This window comes from Mastacembelus armatus, chromosome 14, assembly GCF_900324485.2.
Source record: "Mastacembelus armatus chromosome 14, fMasArm1.2, whole genome shotgun sequence".
Taxonomy (NCBI): Eukaryota; Metazoa; Chordata; class Actinopteri; order Synbranchiformes; family Mastacembelidae; genus Mastacembelus; species Mastacembelus armatus.
This window is the reverse complement of record NC_046646.1, coordinates 8,424,725-8,444,925: the sequence shown is the minus strand read 5'-3', so window position 1 is coordinate 8,444,925 and position 20,201 is coordinate 8,424,725. Positions and strand designations below refer to the sequence as shown.

The window sequence follows — 20,201 nt, the reverse complement described above, 5'->3', positions numbered from 1 at the left end:
CTGCACGACCAACTGAGGTTGAAGTGGATCTGGCCTATAGCCAGCATCCGCTCCCCTATGCACAGTGCTCTACCTGTTCTACGAATCATGTCTGGGGTGAGACTGGGTAAGACCCACTGAGAGCAACGGCTCTCCTCCACCGCTTTCTATTTCTGAATTCATAATTATCCATAGAAGTTTTAACTCAGGTTCCCATGTACATGCCAGTGGACACTGGGCTACAAGGAGCATCTCTTACTGCCACGAGCAGCACCAGCCTAATTAAGAAAATTTACTCCATGTCTCTTTATAAACTTGAATTGCCAAGCCCACGTTTCCACACACATAACCACCTCCAAACCTGCTGCTTCAGCATGCCATTGCCCAGACTCACTAGCATGGCAAGAGCAGGCAGTGTGCTGTCCAATTTTTGCCAAAGTGTAGAGAGCCATCCAGTTTTGTAAGAGTAATAGATGAGTACATCTAAAGCTTAGGGATACTGGCTTAGGCACACTGGCTCACTCATTCATTTTACAAGCTTAGTGCTAAAACCAGACATTTTCTGTGGCAGCATGGTGTTAAAAGCCCTATTTATGGAACCTAATGTGTGCTTATATGCATGTACTGTTCTTTCTGCTCATAATTCGGAACACTCATCTGGGTTTTGATCCACGTTATATGGATGTGGATAAGAGCTGAGTAGCTTCTGTAGACCTCAGTTTAAATGAAGAGGACTGGAAATCCACCCTAAAAATGCTTATAATTTTTTTGCATTTCTCTTTTTATTATTTTGGCAATTATTTATTTTTTGTGATATATATGTTGTGATTATTATTATTTTCTCTTTTTTTATACATCATGCTAGCCAATTACTAAATACAAAGACTAGTTAATAAAAAAAAACGAATAAAAAAAATAAAAATTTGAATTAAAAATACTACTACTACTACTACTACTACTACTACTACTACTAAGTTCTCGAACTCAATTAAATTCAGATTCTGAGAAAAACATGCTGTTATCAGTATTACATGTTACCAAAGTCTGCCAGCTGGACACAATGATGAAATTAGAGAGAAATCACTTTTATGTTTTACAGAAGGTAGGGGTAGATTTATTGTGATAATGGGGCTTCTATTCTGGTTCCATCTAGATTTCACATGTGGCTGCAATCTTTGCCACACAGTAATAAGTCAGTTCACTCTAAAAGACAATAAGCCAATTCCAAACTTTGCTGCAGTTAATGGTCTGAGATGTGAAACCATGTATTTTCTCTCACACAGCCCTGTTCAAAGTTCTAGCCTGTCTGAAGTCATTTGACAAACACTGTAATGTGTGGGGCTATACAGTGGGATGAGGGATGACTGTGTAGGTCACAGTGTTAGTGACCACACAAGCGAAAGCACATTTTCAGATTCAAACTGGCCGAAGAGAAATTGAGACACATTCAAAACTGCGATGAGCTGACACATCATCAGTTCCATTTTGAATTCAGCTGCACTGTCCCATGAAGTTATTGCTATAGGAAACCATTGTCAATGGTGTCAAAGCTTAATTCAGGTTAGAGAGTTTAATTCTGCTCCAGTTAGGCTCTTCCAGTGACCTATTTGCTCTGAAATAAAATTACAAACATTTGGGGTGGGGGTAACAAACATCAGTGGCTGATCTGAGCAGAGCATAATGCGTGTGCTAGAACAAGCTCAGGATTATAGTAGTATTACTCATGACAACTTGCCTCAGGGGACCACTTGTAAGGACATTTTTCCACAGAAGCCTCCACTGCCAGTCTCATGACCTGTCCCTTCTTGGGTGGCAGCACTTTCAGCAGTGGCTGGCATAGGCCACAGTGCTGATACAAGCTGGCATAGTCCACTCTGCTCAATAGTACTAACAGGCAGGGACTCTGACAAGGCACAAGGACATCTGCTTGAGGAGACCCACCCCCCAGCATCAGCACACTATATTGGCACCTGGGCAGGGGCCCAAACTGGCACTCATAGGACAAACAAGCTCCATTAGGCCAATGCTCTGGCTTTCTGTCTGCACAACATCTTCATTCACATTTTTCTTTGTTTAAAATGTTTCTCACAAGGAACTCATGATATTAAACCAGTAAGGGCTAATATGTTGGCACCCTGTATGATACTGATACAGCAAGCATTAAAAGTAGAGGAAAATCCCTCTGACAGGAGTTCAAAAAGAACAAATATACAATGCTACATGCATCATCTGACAGATCTAAGGGAGGAAAATCAGACAGCATTACTAAAGAACCTCATTATCATGCAAATGCCATTTATTCCATTTTATCTCACCCTTCTCAATAGCCCATATGGCAGTGAGTCTGCACAGAGGAAGACACAGGGAGACCTCACACTGGGCAGCCGGCCACTCTAAATTCCTCTGTGGTCAGTTGAGTTGTTGTGTGCGTATGTGTGTGTGTGCACGCTGATACCTGGTTTCTATCCACCTGCGTCCTGTTAGTGCTAGCCCTCATATCACGGCCAAGATGCCTAACCACTGAACCACAGAAGAGTGATTATTGTCTGGGTTGGTCCGGACATTATGGGACTGCTGGTCAAATTTATCACTAGTCCCAGATAATTCTCACCCAGGGTTCTAGGGCAGCACGACCCTAGGGATGAGTTTTTTTTTTTTTTTAACAGCTATCATTAGTTTTCTTTGGTATGAAAAATAATTGATGTTTTCTTTCCTTTTGGCTCAGATTCATACACATCTCTGAATCCAACCCCACATTCGAAGCAATGCACTCTCGCTTTGAACCCATCAGTGGTGGTAAATAATGTAAATCACTTAGGTTTGACCATTGCTCAAAAGCAGTGTCTGCGATACAGTGGACAGACAGATGGGACAGGCCAGTCCTTGAGCTTCCTCTGATTTCACTGTGCAGGACAAATCATGCATCTTGACAGCAACCAGACATACACTATAAGCAGTTTTCATGCTGTCGGAAGCAATCAATTTAAAGAGAATTACAGAGCTCAGTGATTATGATGAGAGCCTATTAAAGTAAAATAACGCTGTAATCAAAATGATTTGGGGTGTGTTGCAAAACCCACCAATGTGAAATCCATGCATGCATGCAGGTGCACACGTGCTCAAATGTGCATTTGTTAGATAAACATTTCTGATGAGATTAACAAACAGTTGAGAAATGTGCATGCTACATGAGTGAACATAAGAGTGAGAAATACGCAGGGGGAAACTGAAACGGAGAGCACTCTAACACTGCCTGCAGACAAGAATTACAAAAAAGTGGGAGGAGGGAGCAGCTGCTCAGGCATATGAAAAAGGAACTCCAGAAATTAATTCCTGCAGATCAGACAGCATACGTCATATATCAGAAATTTTAATACTGTACTTTGAGTCTACTCTTAATTCCAAAAACAAGCACCATAAGGGAGTATGTCGATGTCTTTCCTCTCTGCCACCCAGTTTAATAAACCTTTATCACTTCAGTCTGTATGAATGTTCAAAAGTCAGCAAACATAGAATAAAATCCGCTAATTAAAATGATCACACACAGTAGAATGCATCTACACTGGGATGCACACTGTGTCCGGACTTAAGCAGCTGTCTATATACCGTTCTAAAAAATTAATGGACTGACTGACACCGTAACTTCAACAAACAGTTAAACTAAAACTCATCACGAACCACATCCCTCTCCACTGTAGGCCACTGACACGTAGATCAGCCACTGTCAAAGTTCATGTTGTATAACAAAACACATATCCATGTCGATATTTCCCGGTACCCGTGATGCAAAGGCTGACAGTCTGGGGTTCATATATTTGTTTTATCCAACTTAAATGGAATGACACATCATGCTCACCTCCCCATTTTTTGCCTGTCAGTCATCTCTAGCACAATGAATAAAGCTCCGTACCAGTACAACCTGTCACTCTGCCACTCAAATGCTTTAAAAAAAAAAAAAAAAAGACTTCACGTCACTATTCAGGTGGAGGTGGGGAGGAACTCCTCTGTCTTGTTTGATTTTTCCATCTGATCCTTGATTTTACGTGAGCTCCCTGTTATCTCCCTGCAGTGGGAATTACATTTTAATTAGGTCTATCCTCAGTTAGCAGTTCATCTTCACATCTCTCTGTCCTATATGCTCATCCTATGGGCTTTGCTTCGTTGTCAGACACTAGTCCCCGCTCTCTGTCACAATCTAACATCTCCCCCATCTTGTGCCATCTTTTCATTCTTTAACTGCTCCATCTCCACACACAATCTTGTTCTCCTGCTGCTGACAACAAAGAGTGCCCTGCCTGACAAACACCTGTGTTTTGCAGATGGGAAAACACAATAAACTGTTATAGCAACAACAAAAAAAAAAAAAAAAAGGAAACAAAGATGTTTATATTACACATACTAAATGCAGGGAGCAAATGGAAACACTGTCAGCTGTTGGTTCTTTGGCTATCAACAGATAGTCTGTATATAGAGAGATTAAAACTATTTATTAAATGGGATGTCAAGCAATCCTGGCCTCTATAGGGCCAGAGGGAACTGCGATATTGTCAGGACTTATCCTTTGCTACACACCCACCACCCCCTGCTATCCTTGAAATATGGTGTCACTAATTGACATAAACAAATAAACACACTTGAATACATACATACACTTGAATGAATAAGATAGCTAATAATATCAAACATGATTGTCTAGGCAATGCATCACAATGCTACTATGCAATGCTACTCAAAGATACTATACTAATAATGTGCTGTTTTGGTATGAGACTGACACATTTTAGCCTTTGATCCTGCAGTTTTTTGGAACTGGGAGTGTTTGAGATTTAAATTGCTTTTTTCTATACACTTAGAAAAGCCGCGGCTGCATTAGGGATGTCATTTTTCCTCACACTGTCAATGATGAGCACTGGTTCTATAAGGTGCTTTCTGATGCCTGGCCCATTTTGTATAGGGAAGTGAAACCCTTATTAGTTACCCTTAAAATCCATACCCTGTGCACGAAATGCAGATCTGTGCATGCTTTTGAAAGAAAACAATAAGTTAATGCTACCCACTAATAATATACAAATATAGAAAAAAGATGTTACAAGATGTTTCAAAACATCAGCATAAAAGTGTCTAATCCAGAGTGGTGCAATGCAAAATATTAGAAAAACTGGAAATGTACCATGTGAATTATTAATCAAAGTGAGTTACAAGACAGGTAATGTATTCAGTTTGCCAGCTTAAGGCAGCAAAATTGTTATTATGATGCACAGTTCTCAGAATGGCAGTTACAGCTTTGGCTATGACTTTTTTTCTAGGATAGGCCTATGCTGAGACCATCAATGCTCAGTCAGTGGATTGATTGCTGTGCCTAGAAATTATGGCTCCTGCACACCTAAGCTGCAGTGTAACTCAGGTTCAGCTGGAAGCAAGGAAATGCTTAGAGTAAACATAGTGTTGTCTGCACAGATGTCATGGTTCAGATTTATTTAGAGGGCAAATGCTCCATTAGTTGGGCCTTTTAATTAGCACACTTGTGAGAGAGGGTCATTAAGGATGTCTGACGGAGGACCTGCTGATGAGGAGGATGGAGACACTGCTAACTCTTGGCCCTGACACCATACACAAACACATGCACACACCTACGCACATGCCCACGCAAACACCTACACAAGCACAAATCTGCTTATAAACCAATAACACTTCACACAGTCATCGACAAACAGCAAGTAAATGGCATGGGTGCCACAACATTTCCACTCTAAAATGGTTGCAGAGCACAAACAGATCTTACACAAATGTCTCCCTTGCCAACAACACACACTCACAGATACGCGCGCACACACACACACACACACTCAAAGACAGCCTAATAAATCCATTTACATTTAAATACATATTCATAGAGACCATGACAGAAGAGAAAGGATTATCATCACACCATTTTCAGGGTGTTCGTTCTCTCCAATGCTGCCATCTGGAGTGGTTCTCTCATAGTGGTCCTCTGGCAGGGTCAGGGGTCCGATGCGAGGACCAGACGATGACTTACTGCTGGGAGTCTCAGATTCCTCCAAACCGCTGTCATAGTAACTGTGCTGAGAGGCATCCTGCAGGTCCTGCACAGGGTTGGTGGTGGAGAAGGTCACTCGCCGATGGGGATGCTGAAAAACACAGAGACAAGAAATTAATTCCTTCAGAACAAGGAAAGTATTTTTCAACCATACTTTTCTTTGGTCCTTTCTTTTTTTTTCTTTTTAAGATGGAATGGTCACAGTTACAGACACCATTTAAGACTACTGTCTGAATTTTGCTGACCTCATAAAGTTCACTCTTCAAAAGTCTGAAAATAGCATTAAATATTAAACACCCTTAAATATTAAATAGTCTTTTGCACCTTTATTATTCTGAAGATTATATAAGGTAGAAATATATGAACCGAGTGAGGTCCTGAACTTCAATAACACGAATGTGCAAATTAGCACTAGCAGAAACAGAATAAAATGAGACCAGAAATACATACATGTATATACATTATGAAAAATCTCTATATCTAGACCAAAAAAAAAAAAAAACCTGCCATGGAGCTTGTGTTTAAATATTCTATATAGGATGCTGCCCACTGTACGTCAGGAGTGATTCAGATCTATTTATTATGCAATGTATAATGAAAATAATAAATAAGAGGATGTAATATTGGTCAAAGTCAAAGTCAAAAACTTGCATTTAACTGCCAACAAATCCTATATTTCTACAGCAAGAACATTAGTGTGTTGTCCACTTATCTAAGATAATAAAATAGCAGGTATACTGTATATCCAGGGTACAGACTGTAATTGTGTCTATATATATTATATATTCATTTTCCATGTTATCGCAAGTACCAGATGGTAGTTATGTATTGAACAATAACAATAGAAGCAGACTCTGCATGTAGATACAGTATACAGAATATAAAGATTTCTATGCATGGAGACATGGACAATGTCTTTACTTTTGTATGGACATGAAAGCAAACATTATAAACAGGTATCATAGACATGGAGAATGTGAAAAGCACTATTATTATGGTTATTATCATTATTAGCCAGACAAAAGTTTCATTTTCCAAATCTGCCACTGTCAAATGAATTCTGATGACAATGATTGGTACACTAATCAGTAGCCCCAGTGAGCTACTCCCCATCTCCATATTTTAATATTTCCCTTTTCCATGGCTTTTGATGTTCAACCATGTGGAAAGCTAGACAATATTTGTGCAATTTAACAAAAAAGGAAACCCTAGAAGAGCTAAATAAAACTAACAAAACACAACATTGGAAACACACTTTGAGTCAGACACTATTTTGCCAGCATTGGAATATATAATTAGATCTGCTTTCATTGTTTTATGCTGATGAGATCTGATGAAAGAGTAAATGAACGAACGAATAAAAACACTGATGAAATCTTGAATTTGATAGCATGAAGTGGAGCACAACGGCATTATAATAAATCATTCAAGCTCACACTCTATATCAAATGCAATGGCTTGTAAATACAGTTAGAAGACCATTAAATTTCCTCTTCCAAAGATCAGTTTACTAATGGCTACTTAGCACCGATCCACAACAGAAAGATGACTCCTTGTAGCGCGCATGAAATCGCAAACGTCCCCCCACCTCCACATATGAGCATGTCTCGTAAAACACAGGAATGCACTGATACAGCAGAACAGACCTGCCTCTGCTGCACGAGTCAGCCCAGATCAATACCACAGCTCTGTGCTTTCTACCATTCAACCACTTTTCTGGCAAACAAATCCATGCCAGAAATCATTCAAAGCATCAGCCTTTTAGTACACAAAAAACAGATATTCAGAAGTGCTTTTAGAGCCTCAGTAAGCACAATCAACACTGTGTTCTTAATTCTGTTAGCAGGCTTCAAAATGTTTCCAGAAACATGTTCATCTCCCCATCATCTCAGCCACATTTTTCTCACTGCACAGATGCATCTCTTGGTCTTTCGTTTAAATAATGATTACTTGAGATCTGGGCTGCATCGTTGATTTTTCTACCAGCAGTAGTTCTACATCACTACATCAATAAATCATACACAGGAAGCAGTAAGAAAGCTGTTTTGGGCTTCTCAGATACAGTACATGTAACATTTAGTGACACTTAGGCTAAAACTTCAAGCATAAATGAAAGCTCCTTGGAACATCAAAACAACAGTCTTCGGTGTGTTTGTGATAGTAATGTTTATGCTTGCTGTGAAAATGAGGGCAATGGGAGGTCCTGCGGTATAGAAATATGACATTTGTTTTCTTTCCATTAAACATGCTCTTTGATCGGTGCATATAGACAGCTGAAAATAATAACCGTATGTTAAACAGTACTTAAGGAAACTTTAAATCACATATTAATTTCATTTCTAAAAATACTACAGTACAAAGTGTGAGAACAGACCATACTTAACAGCCAGTCAATACTGAAATCCTCCATCACAGTAGACACTAACTACTTATTCCACCATTGTGTCTCTGACACCGCAATAAACTTTGATTCATGTAGATGGAACAGACGAAATATATATTTCTATGGTGTATTCTTACAATATGATTGGAGGTCTCAGAGGCTCCATGACTGTTTAAAGGTAAGGAGGCACTTAGTTGTTTAAATATGGATTCTTGCTTAAACCTCTCCTCAAGGCATCACTCCAGAGAGTCAGCATGTTTCCTGGGTATGATAACTAGCTAGGGCTGCAGAGATGGGAAATAGATTCTCCTTTTAGTCTGAGCACAAATCCTTTGCCAGGCCTTGGGGGCTGCAGAGATGCGGCAAGACGGAAGGATGGAAGGGGAGGCTGAGCAGGAACGGGGAGTTGGTCAGGCAGACACGCACAGCGCTTTGGCTGGAGGGGACAAGCAGAAGGATTAGATTCTGAGAGACTGGAGGCGGGAGAGCAAGATTGTTTGGGCATTGTGGTAAGAGTAAGAAGCTACAGGGCTAAGAATGAAAGAGGAGACATTTACGATGACATCTGAATTCATAACCCCATTTACTGTGGGCTAAAATGGCCTTGTTGATGAGGCTTATATTACAATCCCAACGTAGATGGAAAGATACAGCAGGATTCTGTCTTTACAAGGGGACCAAGAAACATTTTAACATTGTAATAAACAAAAATCATCCACTGCCTACCTAGAACTCCCATAGCTCTTTGGAGGCCATTTTTTCTGTTGCACTGCCAGAAATATTACATACAACCCACTGCCTCAGAACAATTTCAAATCTCACATGGTTACAGCTGAATATTTCCATTGATATACTCATATGGAAGAAAGCCAGAAAGAGAAACAGGCAGTTGGATAATAATGGTTATTTCTTCAAATCATTACTATATGCATGCTAAGACAAGGTAAGCAAAAAATGAAAACCTGTCAAGTACAATGTTATATACAGTAAATTAGCAAAATTTCCACTTTATACAATGGAAGACCAGCTATCTTTCACCGCATTACGTTTACACAAATAAAATAAAATGAAAACAGTTGCAATGTCCACTTATCAACACCCCAATTACCCTATCTCTTAGGGCTGAGATTGCATTGCTGTGCTGCCTTAAACATAATGCACCTAAAAAAAAACCAACACACTCTACACCTACACCAAATAACAATCTGTGCCCTCATTTCCTGTCTGCACCCTCACTGGTACATAATAGTGGTATTTTAAAATCCTGGGTTAGTAGCTGAACTTGTCAACGCTGAATGAACAAATCAGCTGCTTGTTATGAACCACATTTATATGAGAGGCTTGTGCACAATAGCCTTGATACCGGTTCAGCTCATTTCTTACACTTCAGAAGAAAAATGTCTGCAACCCCACCATTAAATCTTTTTCTAAGTGTTTAATTTTTTATACAATAAAAGCTTTTGTAACTTAAAAAAAAGTATACTTCACACAAAGAAAGCAATACAGTATGCTGATTATGATTCCTTCCTGGACAGCGCAACATGTAATAGCCTAAATAATGTCATCCAATGGCAGACTAGGGTGGGATGGGGGTGAGGGGGATTTAGATTTTTAGATGACAAAATAAAAAACACACTCTAGCCTAAAAAGGTTGTTATGTAAATTGAGGGTATGCTTAATTAACACAGTCATTGGTGTAATATAAAAAAATGCGTATAAAAAATATTTGACTTCATTAGCATTAAACCTTTTCACACCCTCATGCTTCAGTTGATTTCCTCAAGACAACATAACATCACCTTCTTAAAATAATGGCCTTAGTCATATTTTCAAGTTTTTCAAAAAAAAAAAGAAAAGAATGAATTAAATATACATTTATTAAACATTTCACACAAAATGGTTATATCAACAGATGACTTTTGACATACACATAATGCTGCCAGTCAATTATATAACATAAGAGGATTATTATGATTATGATTAGATGACTTAAGCCAATTTAACAACCTGCGTTTGTGACTTATACAATTTTGAACCTGACTTGGGCCACATTACTTCTGGAAGACTTCAGTGCACTTTTTTTTTTCTACTACTGTGACAGACCATGGGGGAAGTATAAGCTACAAAAATGTTGGTGGAGCACAACAACAGGGAATGAGTCCTGTATTATGGCAATGACTTCACTACCTAGCTGGAATTTCTTTCTTTTTTAAGTGGCCACCCTCTTGAAAAGCTTATAAAACAGCCTAAGTCACAGACACTAAGACACAGGCCATTATACTACAGGGTTACAATTGCATGATCTGTCCAGTTAAGGATGTAGGCAGTTTTACCAGATGTGGCCAGCATCATGAAGAGCTGACTTAGGTAAAAAAATATTTTTGTCAAAAAAATAACAGGTCATTATTTTAAAAAAAGTGACAATAAGGTACATAAAATATAGGTATTGGCTTTATTGCTATGAGTATGCTTATATTTAATTAAATAGTCTGAATGATAGAACAGAAAGTGAGTTATCAGATTTGTGGCACACTGAGACATACAAATGAATATTGATCAAACTAGATTTTAACAATATTCATTCATGTATGTATATATCAAATCTAGTTTGATCAATATTCATTTGTACGTCTCAGCGTGCCCATATATATATATATGTTATATATGTGTGTGTGTGCATGTGTATGTGTAGATAGACAGATAGATAGATAGATAGATAGATAGATAGACAGATAGACGGATAGATAGATAGATAGATAGATAGATAGATAGATAGATAGATAGATAGATAGATAGATAGATAGATAGATAGATAGATAGATAGATAGATAGATAGATAGATAGATAGATATTTCATTCATGTGCTGGTGTGATGGAGGACTTCTGCACTGGGACCAAATATTGCTCTTGTATGAAGAGTAAGAGGATATTTTGCCATTATTCTTTTTGCCCATGGCTTGCTCTTTTGTGTTTGCCCAGGAAAATGCGAATATGTTGTCCCTATAGTGACTGACGCAGATGGGTTATTGTTGATGGGTATATATAATCACTTCTGAAGAACAGTCTGCCTGGTCTGTCCTAAAGATTGGATTTAAAAAATAATGTATTTGCCTGCAGCTTGAAGGAAAGAATGAAAAGGGAATCCTAGGGCAAATGGCTGTGTCTATGCAACGAGGATAGCATTTTGGTGACTGTGGAGTGTCTCTATTGCCATTGCTGATTTGCACCACTGATTCCTGATAGTACAGCAGACCACACTGCTGTTGTGCTTTCCCATAGAACTGAGTTTTCAGCCCATCAAAAATGCCTTGGAGCTACCTGACACCACTCTGCCATCAGGTGCCCTGTCACCCAGCCAAGCCTCACTGATTGCTAGAGCACAGGGCTGCTGGTACTTATGCAGATGGAAAAGCTTTTCTATTTCTTCTGCCACTTTTTGTGCAGACTTCCAACAGGGACACAGGTGACCTGGTTCATTGTTTGAATCTCTGCCTCATGATGTCAAGTTTGCATTTGTGTTTTGACTGCTCATTGTACAATTAGCATTGTTGCTGCTTAGCTGCACACTGAAGTTATTTCTTTAACACAAAGTGTGTGATGCCAGTCCAGTGGTGTATTGCAATCTTGGTGCCAAGACTGTGTTACTTGCTGCCTGACTGTTCTGAGCAGGTCAAGAACTCAGGTCACTCGATTTAGTGAAGTCACACAAATCTCTCTGAAATCACACAAAGCTCTGCATTGCTGTTTAGTTCACCTTTCTGCTTTTATTCTATAATGCCCAAACATCTGATGTGATCATACACACAACAAAATAGTTGTATTCCAATTACAGCAATAATGCCAGATCCACAGAATAAAAATTAATGCGTGATTTTTGCCAATTCTATAATCCATGTCAGTTGGTAGTATTGGCCTTTACTGAAGTCATTCTCTTTGCAACCATGAAGGGAAATTAGGCACAGTAGTAAACTCTGTGCTAATAAATAAATAAAAAACACAGCTTTTCTAAGGAGTCAGTAGCTGATGTGATAGAGATTGTTTGGGTTAAATGTTACTGTGCTGTTCCCAAAAACATCAGAATAAAAACTTCTTTTATTTGTCTACTACCAAAATTATGTTTATGCCTGAAGAACAGGCTGTGACATTTATTTTATTATGTAAAACAAATGCAATCTAACTGAAATAAACGTAAACATTTATTTTAGAAATAAAATCCAACATGCAACATTCAATAAACTACAATAAATTTGAATTCTGCTATGATTTAATATATTTGGCCCTGGCGATATAACTTCATTGCAAAGAAAATTGAGCCATTAATATGTGAATGCAGATATACTCTACTACTAAAAACAGCTTTTTGTGTGCATATTAACATTTGGTGGTCAAGCTGACAGCTGCATTCTGAGATTTTACATATTGCCTGATAAAGTGGAAATGGGACAGGATGTGGTGTTTCACAGCTATAGTGCCCCCTTGAATGACACTCTCCCTGCCTCGCTTCTGTTGTTATTCCAGCTTCTCTGCCTTGTGTTGTCATGGTACTGTTCGTAAATTACCCCTCCTGCCACCTAGCAAAGGTTAAAAGAAGCATTTTCCAAACATCTATTAGTTGTTTTAAACAACCAGCCACCTCTCAGCAGCCGGAGGTTAGACGGCCCCTCGGTGGGCTTGCTCAAGTCACTGTGACTTTGAAAATAAACACAACACACACTTTCCAGTAGTACACTTTGCAGTTAATAAGTTAATAAACCTAATTTCTTAATAAAAATAAAATAAAAATAAAAAGATATAACAAAGTAAATACATCCTCTGCAAACAGTGTTAGCTATATGTAATAAACTGTATCATAAATCACTAAATGGTCCACCTTGTCACTTGACACTATGCTACTGCAGTGGTACCGGAGAGCAAGAACTCGTTAGTCAGCTAATGTAATGCAAGCTTTGTACAGTTTGTCACAACCAAGCATATAGTTGTTATAGTATCTATAGTAGCAATTTATGGTGTGAGTTTGAGTGTATTTTTGTTTTGAGTGTATTTCTGAAGGGAGCAGCAGCATAGTGGTTGATTATACATATAGTGGAAGCAGACAGAAGAATCAACAAATAGTGTAGACTATGAACTTAATAATAAAATTGCTATAATAAATATGATACATATATATTGAATTTTATTATAGTAGAATAGTGGTCTGGTGGTTCTTCTACACAAATGTCCTATCTTGATATTCATTTTAATAACAGTATATCTTTTAATATCATATAATCTTTGGAGCATTAACTTCAGAATTTTAAGCCAAAGTAGTTGGTACCCCATTTATGCCACTCAAATAGAATCTCCATTAATGCTACGGCCTGGTTGGATCAAAGTCAAACATTGCATCATTTTTATGAATTAATCATAATAATAACCACTTTTAATAAATATGGTCAGCCAGTTTCATTCAGTGACAGATAACAACATGATTGGTAGTGAGCAGTAAAAACAGACGATATGCTACTCATAAAACTAATCTAATTTTGGCACTCAAAATTTCATTGTTAATGTGGAGAAAATGTTATTTTTCCAGAAGCTGAAGAAATCAGCAACAGAGCACAGGGTACCCCAGCATTGCATTTAGTTAAGTAAAATTTCTTGTCGATTTCCATTTACAATGGGTAACAATGTATTTGTCACACTTAGTTTGTTGCCAAATGTTTTTGCTTAAATATTTTATTACACAGAGGTATTGTTTAAGCTGAGTCACTGTGGTCAGTGAAAGATGCTGAATATTCAGAATTTCTGTTGGCAGAGCAAAGCACATTAAACAACAGAGAAGCAAGACTTTCATAACTGTAAAGATGACACATGAATGGGGATAATAATCAGCAAAACACAATCATTGCTATGTTGTACAGGAACTTGGCTCCAATTTGCCAGAGGAAAATAAAGCTTCAAAGAGAGTTGGTGCAGTATCTTTTCTGGTAGTAAAAGAAAACTGGTAAAGTGGGAGGCTTCAGAAGGGAAAGGATGTGGTCTATATACTTCACACAGAGAAAGGTAGAGAGAATCTATGGTGATTTGAACACAAGCTACATTTAATTTAGTTTAAAATGGATACAATTTTTTGGACTTTTGCCTTTATTTTTTTGGAGGGTTGCAGAAAGGCTTAAAGAAAATGAAGATAGACAGGGGAGGAGCTCTGCAAGAAATGTCAGCGGTCCGAATCGAATTGTTGATGTTGCGTGCGCCCTGTGCTTGTGTATCCAGTGTGCCGGCGTAACCACTCAGCTATCAGGGCGCTCCATTATGGAGTGCGTTTAACCAGTTGTGAAGTCAGACAGTTCTCGCATACTCTACCGGAATGCCCTCAACTTTTAAAGCTGCACGAAACCTATGTGGCCCTGTTTATCAATCCAGAGTTGAGGTATATCGTATGTGTACTGGAGCTGGAAGTCAGACTTTTCCTATTGAATCATAGTGATGTGTCTCTCAGATATTATGAAATGGGTTTTCTGCCCATGTTAAAGGAAACGGCTGATGTCTCAGTGCCCCTGTGATATGAAAAATTCAATTTAAAAGGATGAGAGAAAGAATGGTGCACGGCCTATTTTCATTCCCCCACACTGAGAGATATGAGAATGATGTTCTATTGTGTGGAGGAAATGATGCCAATCGTACTGCAGAGAAATTCCTTCATAATTCAATTCAATTTCTTCTAAATCCCAATGGCAAGCTCCTCTGCCAAAGAGAGGCAAAATGACAGAGACAAAAAGAGCAGGGCAGTGACTAAGATGGAAGAAGAGGGACAAAATATTGAGACTATAAGAATAGAGACACAGAGTCACAGAGAGCAGCCAGACCTACTGCAAGGTAAGAGGAGGAGACAGTGATACAAGGTAGAGGGGAAGTGTAGAGAAGAAAAATGATTTAGTAATGATTAATTTTGATCACTGTGGCATTTTAAGTATAGCCAACTAATTTTCTTTGATCACCTCTCCGCAGTGTCTGACAAGCAGAGGCAATATTTTTTGTTGCAATGTAAAATGCAAATTTTTGTGAAGCAGGTGTATAGAAAAACTACAGTATGTGCATCTTCTGTTATCCTAAGTGTAAGGATTAGTTATAAAATGTGCAATTTTGATAGCCTGTGAGAGTTCCCTGAGTGTGAGACCTAGAATTTCCATTTAGTTACAGTGTTTGCGAGTACATCCTGGCTCTGGCATTTTGGGCGGGTATGCAGGAATCAATGAGCTGCTGCCTCTGAAGGCACAGAAAAAATGAGCTGCACCAACAAATATGACAATGAAGAAGTGCACCTCTCAGTGTATGCAGCAAGCATAAACCTATAAAGACTAAAGCAGTTGCAAAGGAAATGCATATGGAACTGTTTTTATTTTCCATTCCACCATTATGTCCTCCATTCTCATCTCATCTACTGCTCTCTCTCTTTTCTCTTGCTCTCTGTCTCTGCACGCACACACATGCAAACGCACGCACACATGCACGCACACACACGCACACATACCCCCACACACACAGTTGTTTTCGTAGGTGCAATAGCTCCAAGGCAAGCAGCATGGAATTGGAGTCTTCAAAGAGTCTTGGATTATCAAAGAGACACAGCTACCAGAAAACTAGGGGACACGCTGGAGAGGGGGAGGGAAGAACATAAGCGAGAGGCGGGGAGGGGGAAACAGTGCAGAGGAGTCAGAATGGGTTTGGGTGGAGGATAAAGTGATCAGACAGGGGAGGGGTAGGGGTGAGGGGTGGATAAAGACCAGGAGTCCCTTTGTTCACATACTGTAAATGGAGAGAAAAAACAGCTGGAGTGGATGCATTAAAAAACAATCACATGGACCTCAATGGTCTTGATAGGCAAGACTGAATTCGCATTTTTCACTGTCTGTGCGAGCCACCTATTGTGGACTCTTTTTTTTTTTTTTTGCTGCACAGAAATTTCATTTCAATGAGAACGCTGGCCTTGAAATACCATAACGTTGTCACAGTAAAACCAAGCATTACTGCAGCAGGACCCACCATGTGTGAATATAGCTGCCACATCTAATGACAAATCTGAGTGTTCACGGCATTCCATCTGACAGGATGTGGGAGTGCTGGTGTGAATGTATCACCCCTCGACAAAAAGCTCTCCGTCAGCCCCTCTGTCCCACAATGAGCTATGGATGTTTCTTTTTTCCCATAACAAGTACGCTTCTCACTATAAAGCACATTTCAAGAGTGTATGAAACTGATTCTGGTCGGTTCACTGCTGTCAACTGCGAGGCTTCATCCAGCAATGATCCTGCCCCTGTGCCGCCGCTACCACACAAAAACCTTTACTGAACTGGTTTCAACTAAATTAGGCTCATTTAGTGTCTGATGAAAGTGTAAATGTCAAAAGTGTAATGTCAAAAATAAATCAAAGTCCAAAAAGTAATCTTCTCCACTCTGCACAAAGCTTCTTGTGAAAGATGGATACTTGAGCACGAACATGAGTGTTCCCACTGCCTGCACCCATTTGCCAATTTTGGGGCATGCCATGAGTTCATTTGTTCTGACACAGGCAGTGAAGAGATGTGTCTACGCAGCACAAATTGTTGAACTCTTATCAGAAATTACATTTGCGCCTCTGCCTACACAGACCACATGTGCAGATGTTCTGGGCTATTTGAACGGCAACACTCAGCAAAGGCCACAAACCACAAAACTCAAAAGCATAAATGCAAAAAATAAAAAATAAAAAATGGGACTCTGGCTGCTGTGACTGATCCACAGTTAGGTGTGTAATGAAGTTATAAAGTACATACATATATATAAAATACATCATTCATTGCGTAGTTAATGCGTTGGGGACAGTGTTATTTTAACACGGTGTTCAGTCATTATCTAATAAACATATATTATTTTGTTTGTACTTCAGTTGTTTTCACTACTGATCGATTCATACTCATCAATAAAGAAAATACTTTCCTGCGTTTGTGTGGGTGTGAAGTTAATATCCATAGTAAGTTAGAAGTGATTAACAATACATAATATGCTTTGGTTAATTGGTATTTCTCTGACATAATGAAATAAGATGATGGCATAGAGAAACACAAATGTAATATTCTTTGGCATCAAGAGAGATTTGAGGGGAATGGATGAGCTTTGGGATCAGTGGTAAAACTTAATTGGAAAGGGCACAGGATTAAAATTTTCATTGGTTTAGGGTTTAGATGGTGATGTCTTTCTGCCGACATGCTCATTGTCTTAAACTGTGGGGACTAAATATGCTAATGTTAGCTCACAGGGCCAAAAGAAATCTTATAGACTCAACGCAGTACAGTTGGGGTTTTGCATACAAACTGCTGCTTGACACTATGGAGAGAAGAGAAGAGACTGTAACAGGGGACACAGGAAGTACATAGACAAGAGGAGCGGAGGACACATTATATACAGAAAAAAGAAGAAATGAGAGAACATAACGAGAGAAAGGAGCTGCATAAGCACAGACACACAAAACAAGAGAAAGCGAGGACGACAGCTTGCCAAGACTGAGAAGATTTTACCAATGAAGAGTGATGTTGTAAAGGTTATGAAGATGCCCAGATAAATAACTGAAAATAGAAAGACAGCAAAATTTCTAGAGAAAAAAACAAAAACATTGATATTATTATGACAGATATTTTTTATGTTGAATAGCTTTATGGATGCTACTCTGGGCCAGTCTGCTAGAAATCAAGATCTTTTTTTTTTCCCACTTTTAAGAGAGAGCTTTTTACCCCTGCATACATCATAATGTGTTATCACATTCACATTGGGTTTTAAACATTACACAACTTTTTATTCAGCATCCATTTCCCATAAGGTTGTGAATAGTTAGTTGTTGAGCTATTTGAGCTATTGTTGCATTTTAATATTTTGGGACTGTGACATAATATACATGATATTGAGAATATGTAGATGAATGTACTCTTTTTTTCCCAAATGAAAAGGACTGACATTCAGGTTGATTCACTCATTCATTCTCTTTGAGTGACTAAGCTCTATAAAACTCATAGTTCATTATAGCTGCTCCGTAGACCCAGACATTAACACTCCCTCAGAGGCTGATGTATACTTGCAGCCTAAATAATTTCCAGCAATCGCAACAACAGTTGCCTTTAGAAGAGAACTGCTACAAATTAGAGTGACTACATTGTACCTTGGAGTCAGGCCAGCATAGTGCAGGGTAAATGAGAAGCAGAAAAAGCTCTAGGAAGGAGACAGATGATTACAACCCTGTACTATTTACTAAAAAAGGCTAATCTTTGGCTGCAGTGACACCCTAACTATTGAATATTTCAGGCAACAGTCTCCTATTTATTTAATTTTATATGGTATATTATATGCAACATAACCTTCATCTACACTTCAGACTTTCACAACAGAAACAATAGTGCGGAGTACACGGTATGTGATGTTGAGGTGGCAAATGCAAAAGATTTAAGAGAATCCCTGACATTCATCAGTGTTATTGTGCTTTGAATTTTTATTCAGTGAAATGGTCTAGACCTGATGTACAAGCCACAATCAGACAGACTATTTAAACTGTGCAAAACAAAACACTGATTATGATTGCGAATTATGGTTACTTCATCTAAACAAATTTTGAGGTTAAACATAACACAAAGCACACATAGTGCAAAATTAATTTTCTTTTCACCATGCCATCATCATGACCTACCAGTTTTCTAAGAATTGGTTTTATTACCATATTGTGTATAGCAGCTTCTAGTTTTCAGGAGTTTAGTAGGAAGGACAGTAGAAAAGTTTTCACTCTGTGGCTGCCTCTGGGTCTTTACCCAACAGTGTCACATCACCCACTGTAGACTGTACCACTGTACTATTCTCTAATATATCTCTAATGTATCTGATAGTTGTCCCTTTGACCGCCTCCTATATTAGTGATGTACAGCTTGGCTATTTTGTAGCATCAAACTTCATGTAGCCTGACCTTTATTTCTTTCACAGTACACTGCTGTCCTAATCACATGTCGTTGACAGATGTACTGTCACCATTTTCTATTTCTTTGGCTCATCTAATATGATTACTGATCGTTAAATTTTATTATGTTTTAATTTGATAACTTCTGACAACAAACAGAAAGCTGTTAAATTATTACTAATATTATTATTATTATTATTTTATACTTCCATGACATTTTGTTGAATGAAACTTTCCCACAATTGGAACAGGCAGAGTTGTCTGGTAATTGTAGAGACAGTGATTATGCTAATGATCAAATCTCATGAATTTCCTCCTCCTCATGAACAGGTGTTGTTCATTGGTTATGAAATGAACAATTTCTATTAGGTTTTCCCTGCTAACAGAACTTGGTGAAGTTGACTTAAAAAAACACATAGAAAAGGGCCTTGCATATAAAAGTAAGAGAAATGTGGAGGAAGAATAAGTGAATGTTCTTGCATGAGGCCTATCGTCTCCCACCGCTGCTATGAATTCACATCACTGCACATGAAAAAGTAGCGACAGTGATTTTAATATTTCCAGAAATTTGAAAACTGACATTTCTGACCTCAGCAGGATATTTCAGGTGGCATATATTTGCACTCTGCGGTTGTGCAAGAATATCACTCCTCTCTTTAGTCAAGCTTCTTTGATGAGATACAGACAATCCTGCACACAGTAGAGTACTATGCTTTTAATGGGAACAGCTGATAAATTGTAAGCTGTCATTTATCTGTATCAGTCCTCTCTTACTGCACTGCAAGTAAAAATCTTTTGCTCAGACCCAGATGATACAACACTGTTAATGT

At 38.5% G+C, this 20,201-nt stretch overlaps 1 protein-coding gene across 1 annotated transcript in view; it reads right to left on the bottom strand.

Moving 5' to 3' along the window:
• Positions 1-20,201, bottom strand: part of pcdh1a (protocadherin 1a) — a 69,849-nt gene that overhangs the window by 11,607 nt on the left and 38,041 nt on the right. Inside the window, exon 3 of the mRNA XM_026328801.1 lies at positions 5,909-6,128. Within this exon, the coding sequence (XP_026184586.1) occupies positions 5,909-6,128 (220 nt within the window). The remainder of the gene's footprint in view (positions 1-5,908; positions 6,129-20,201) is intronic.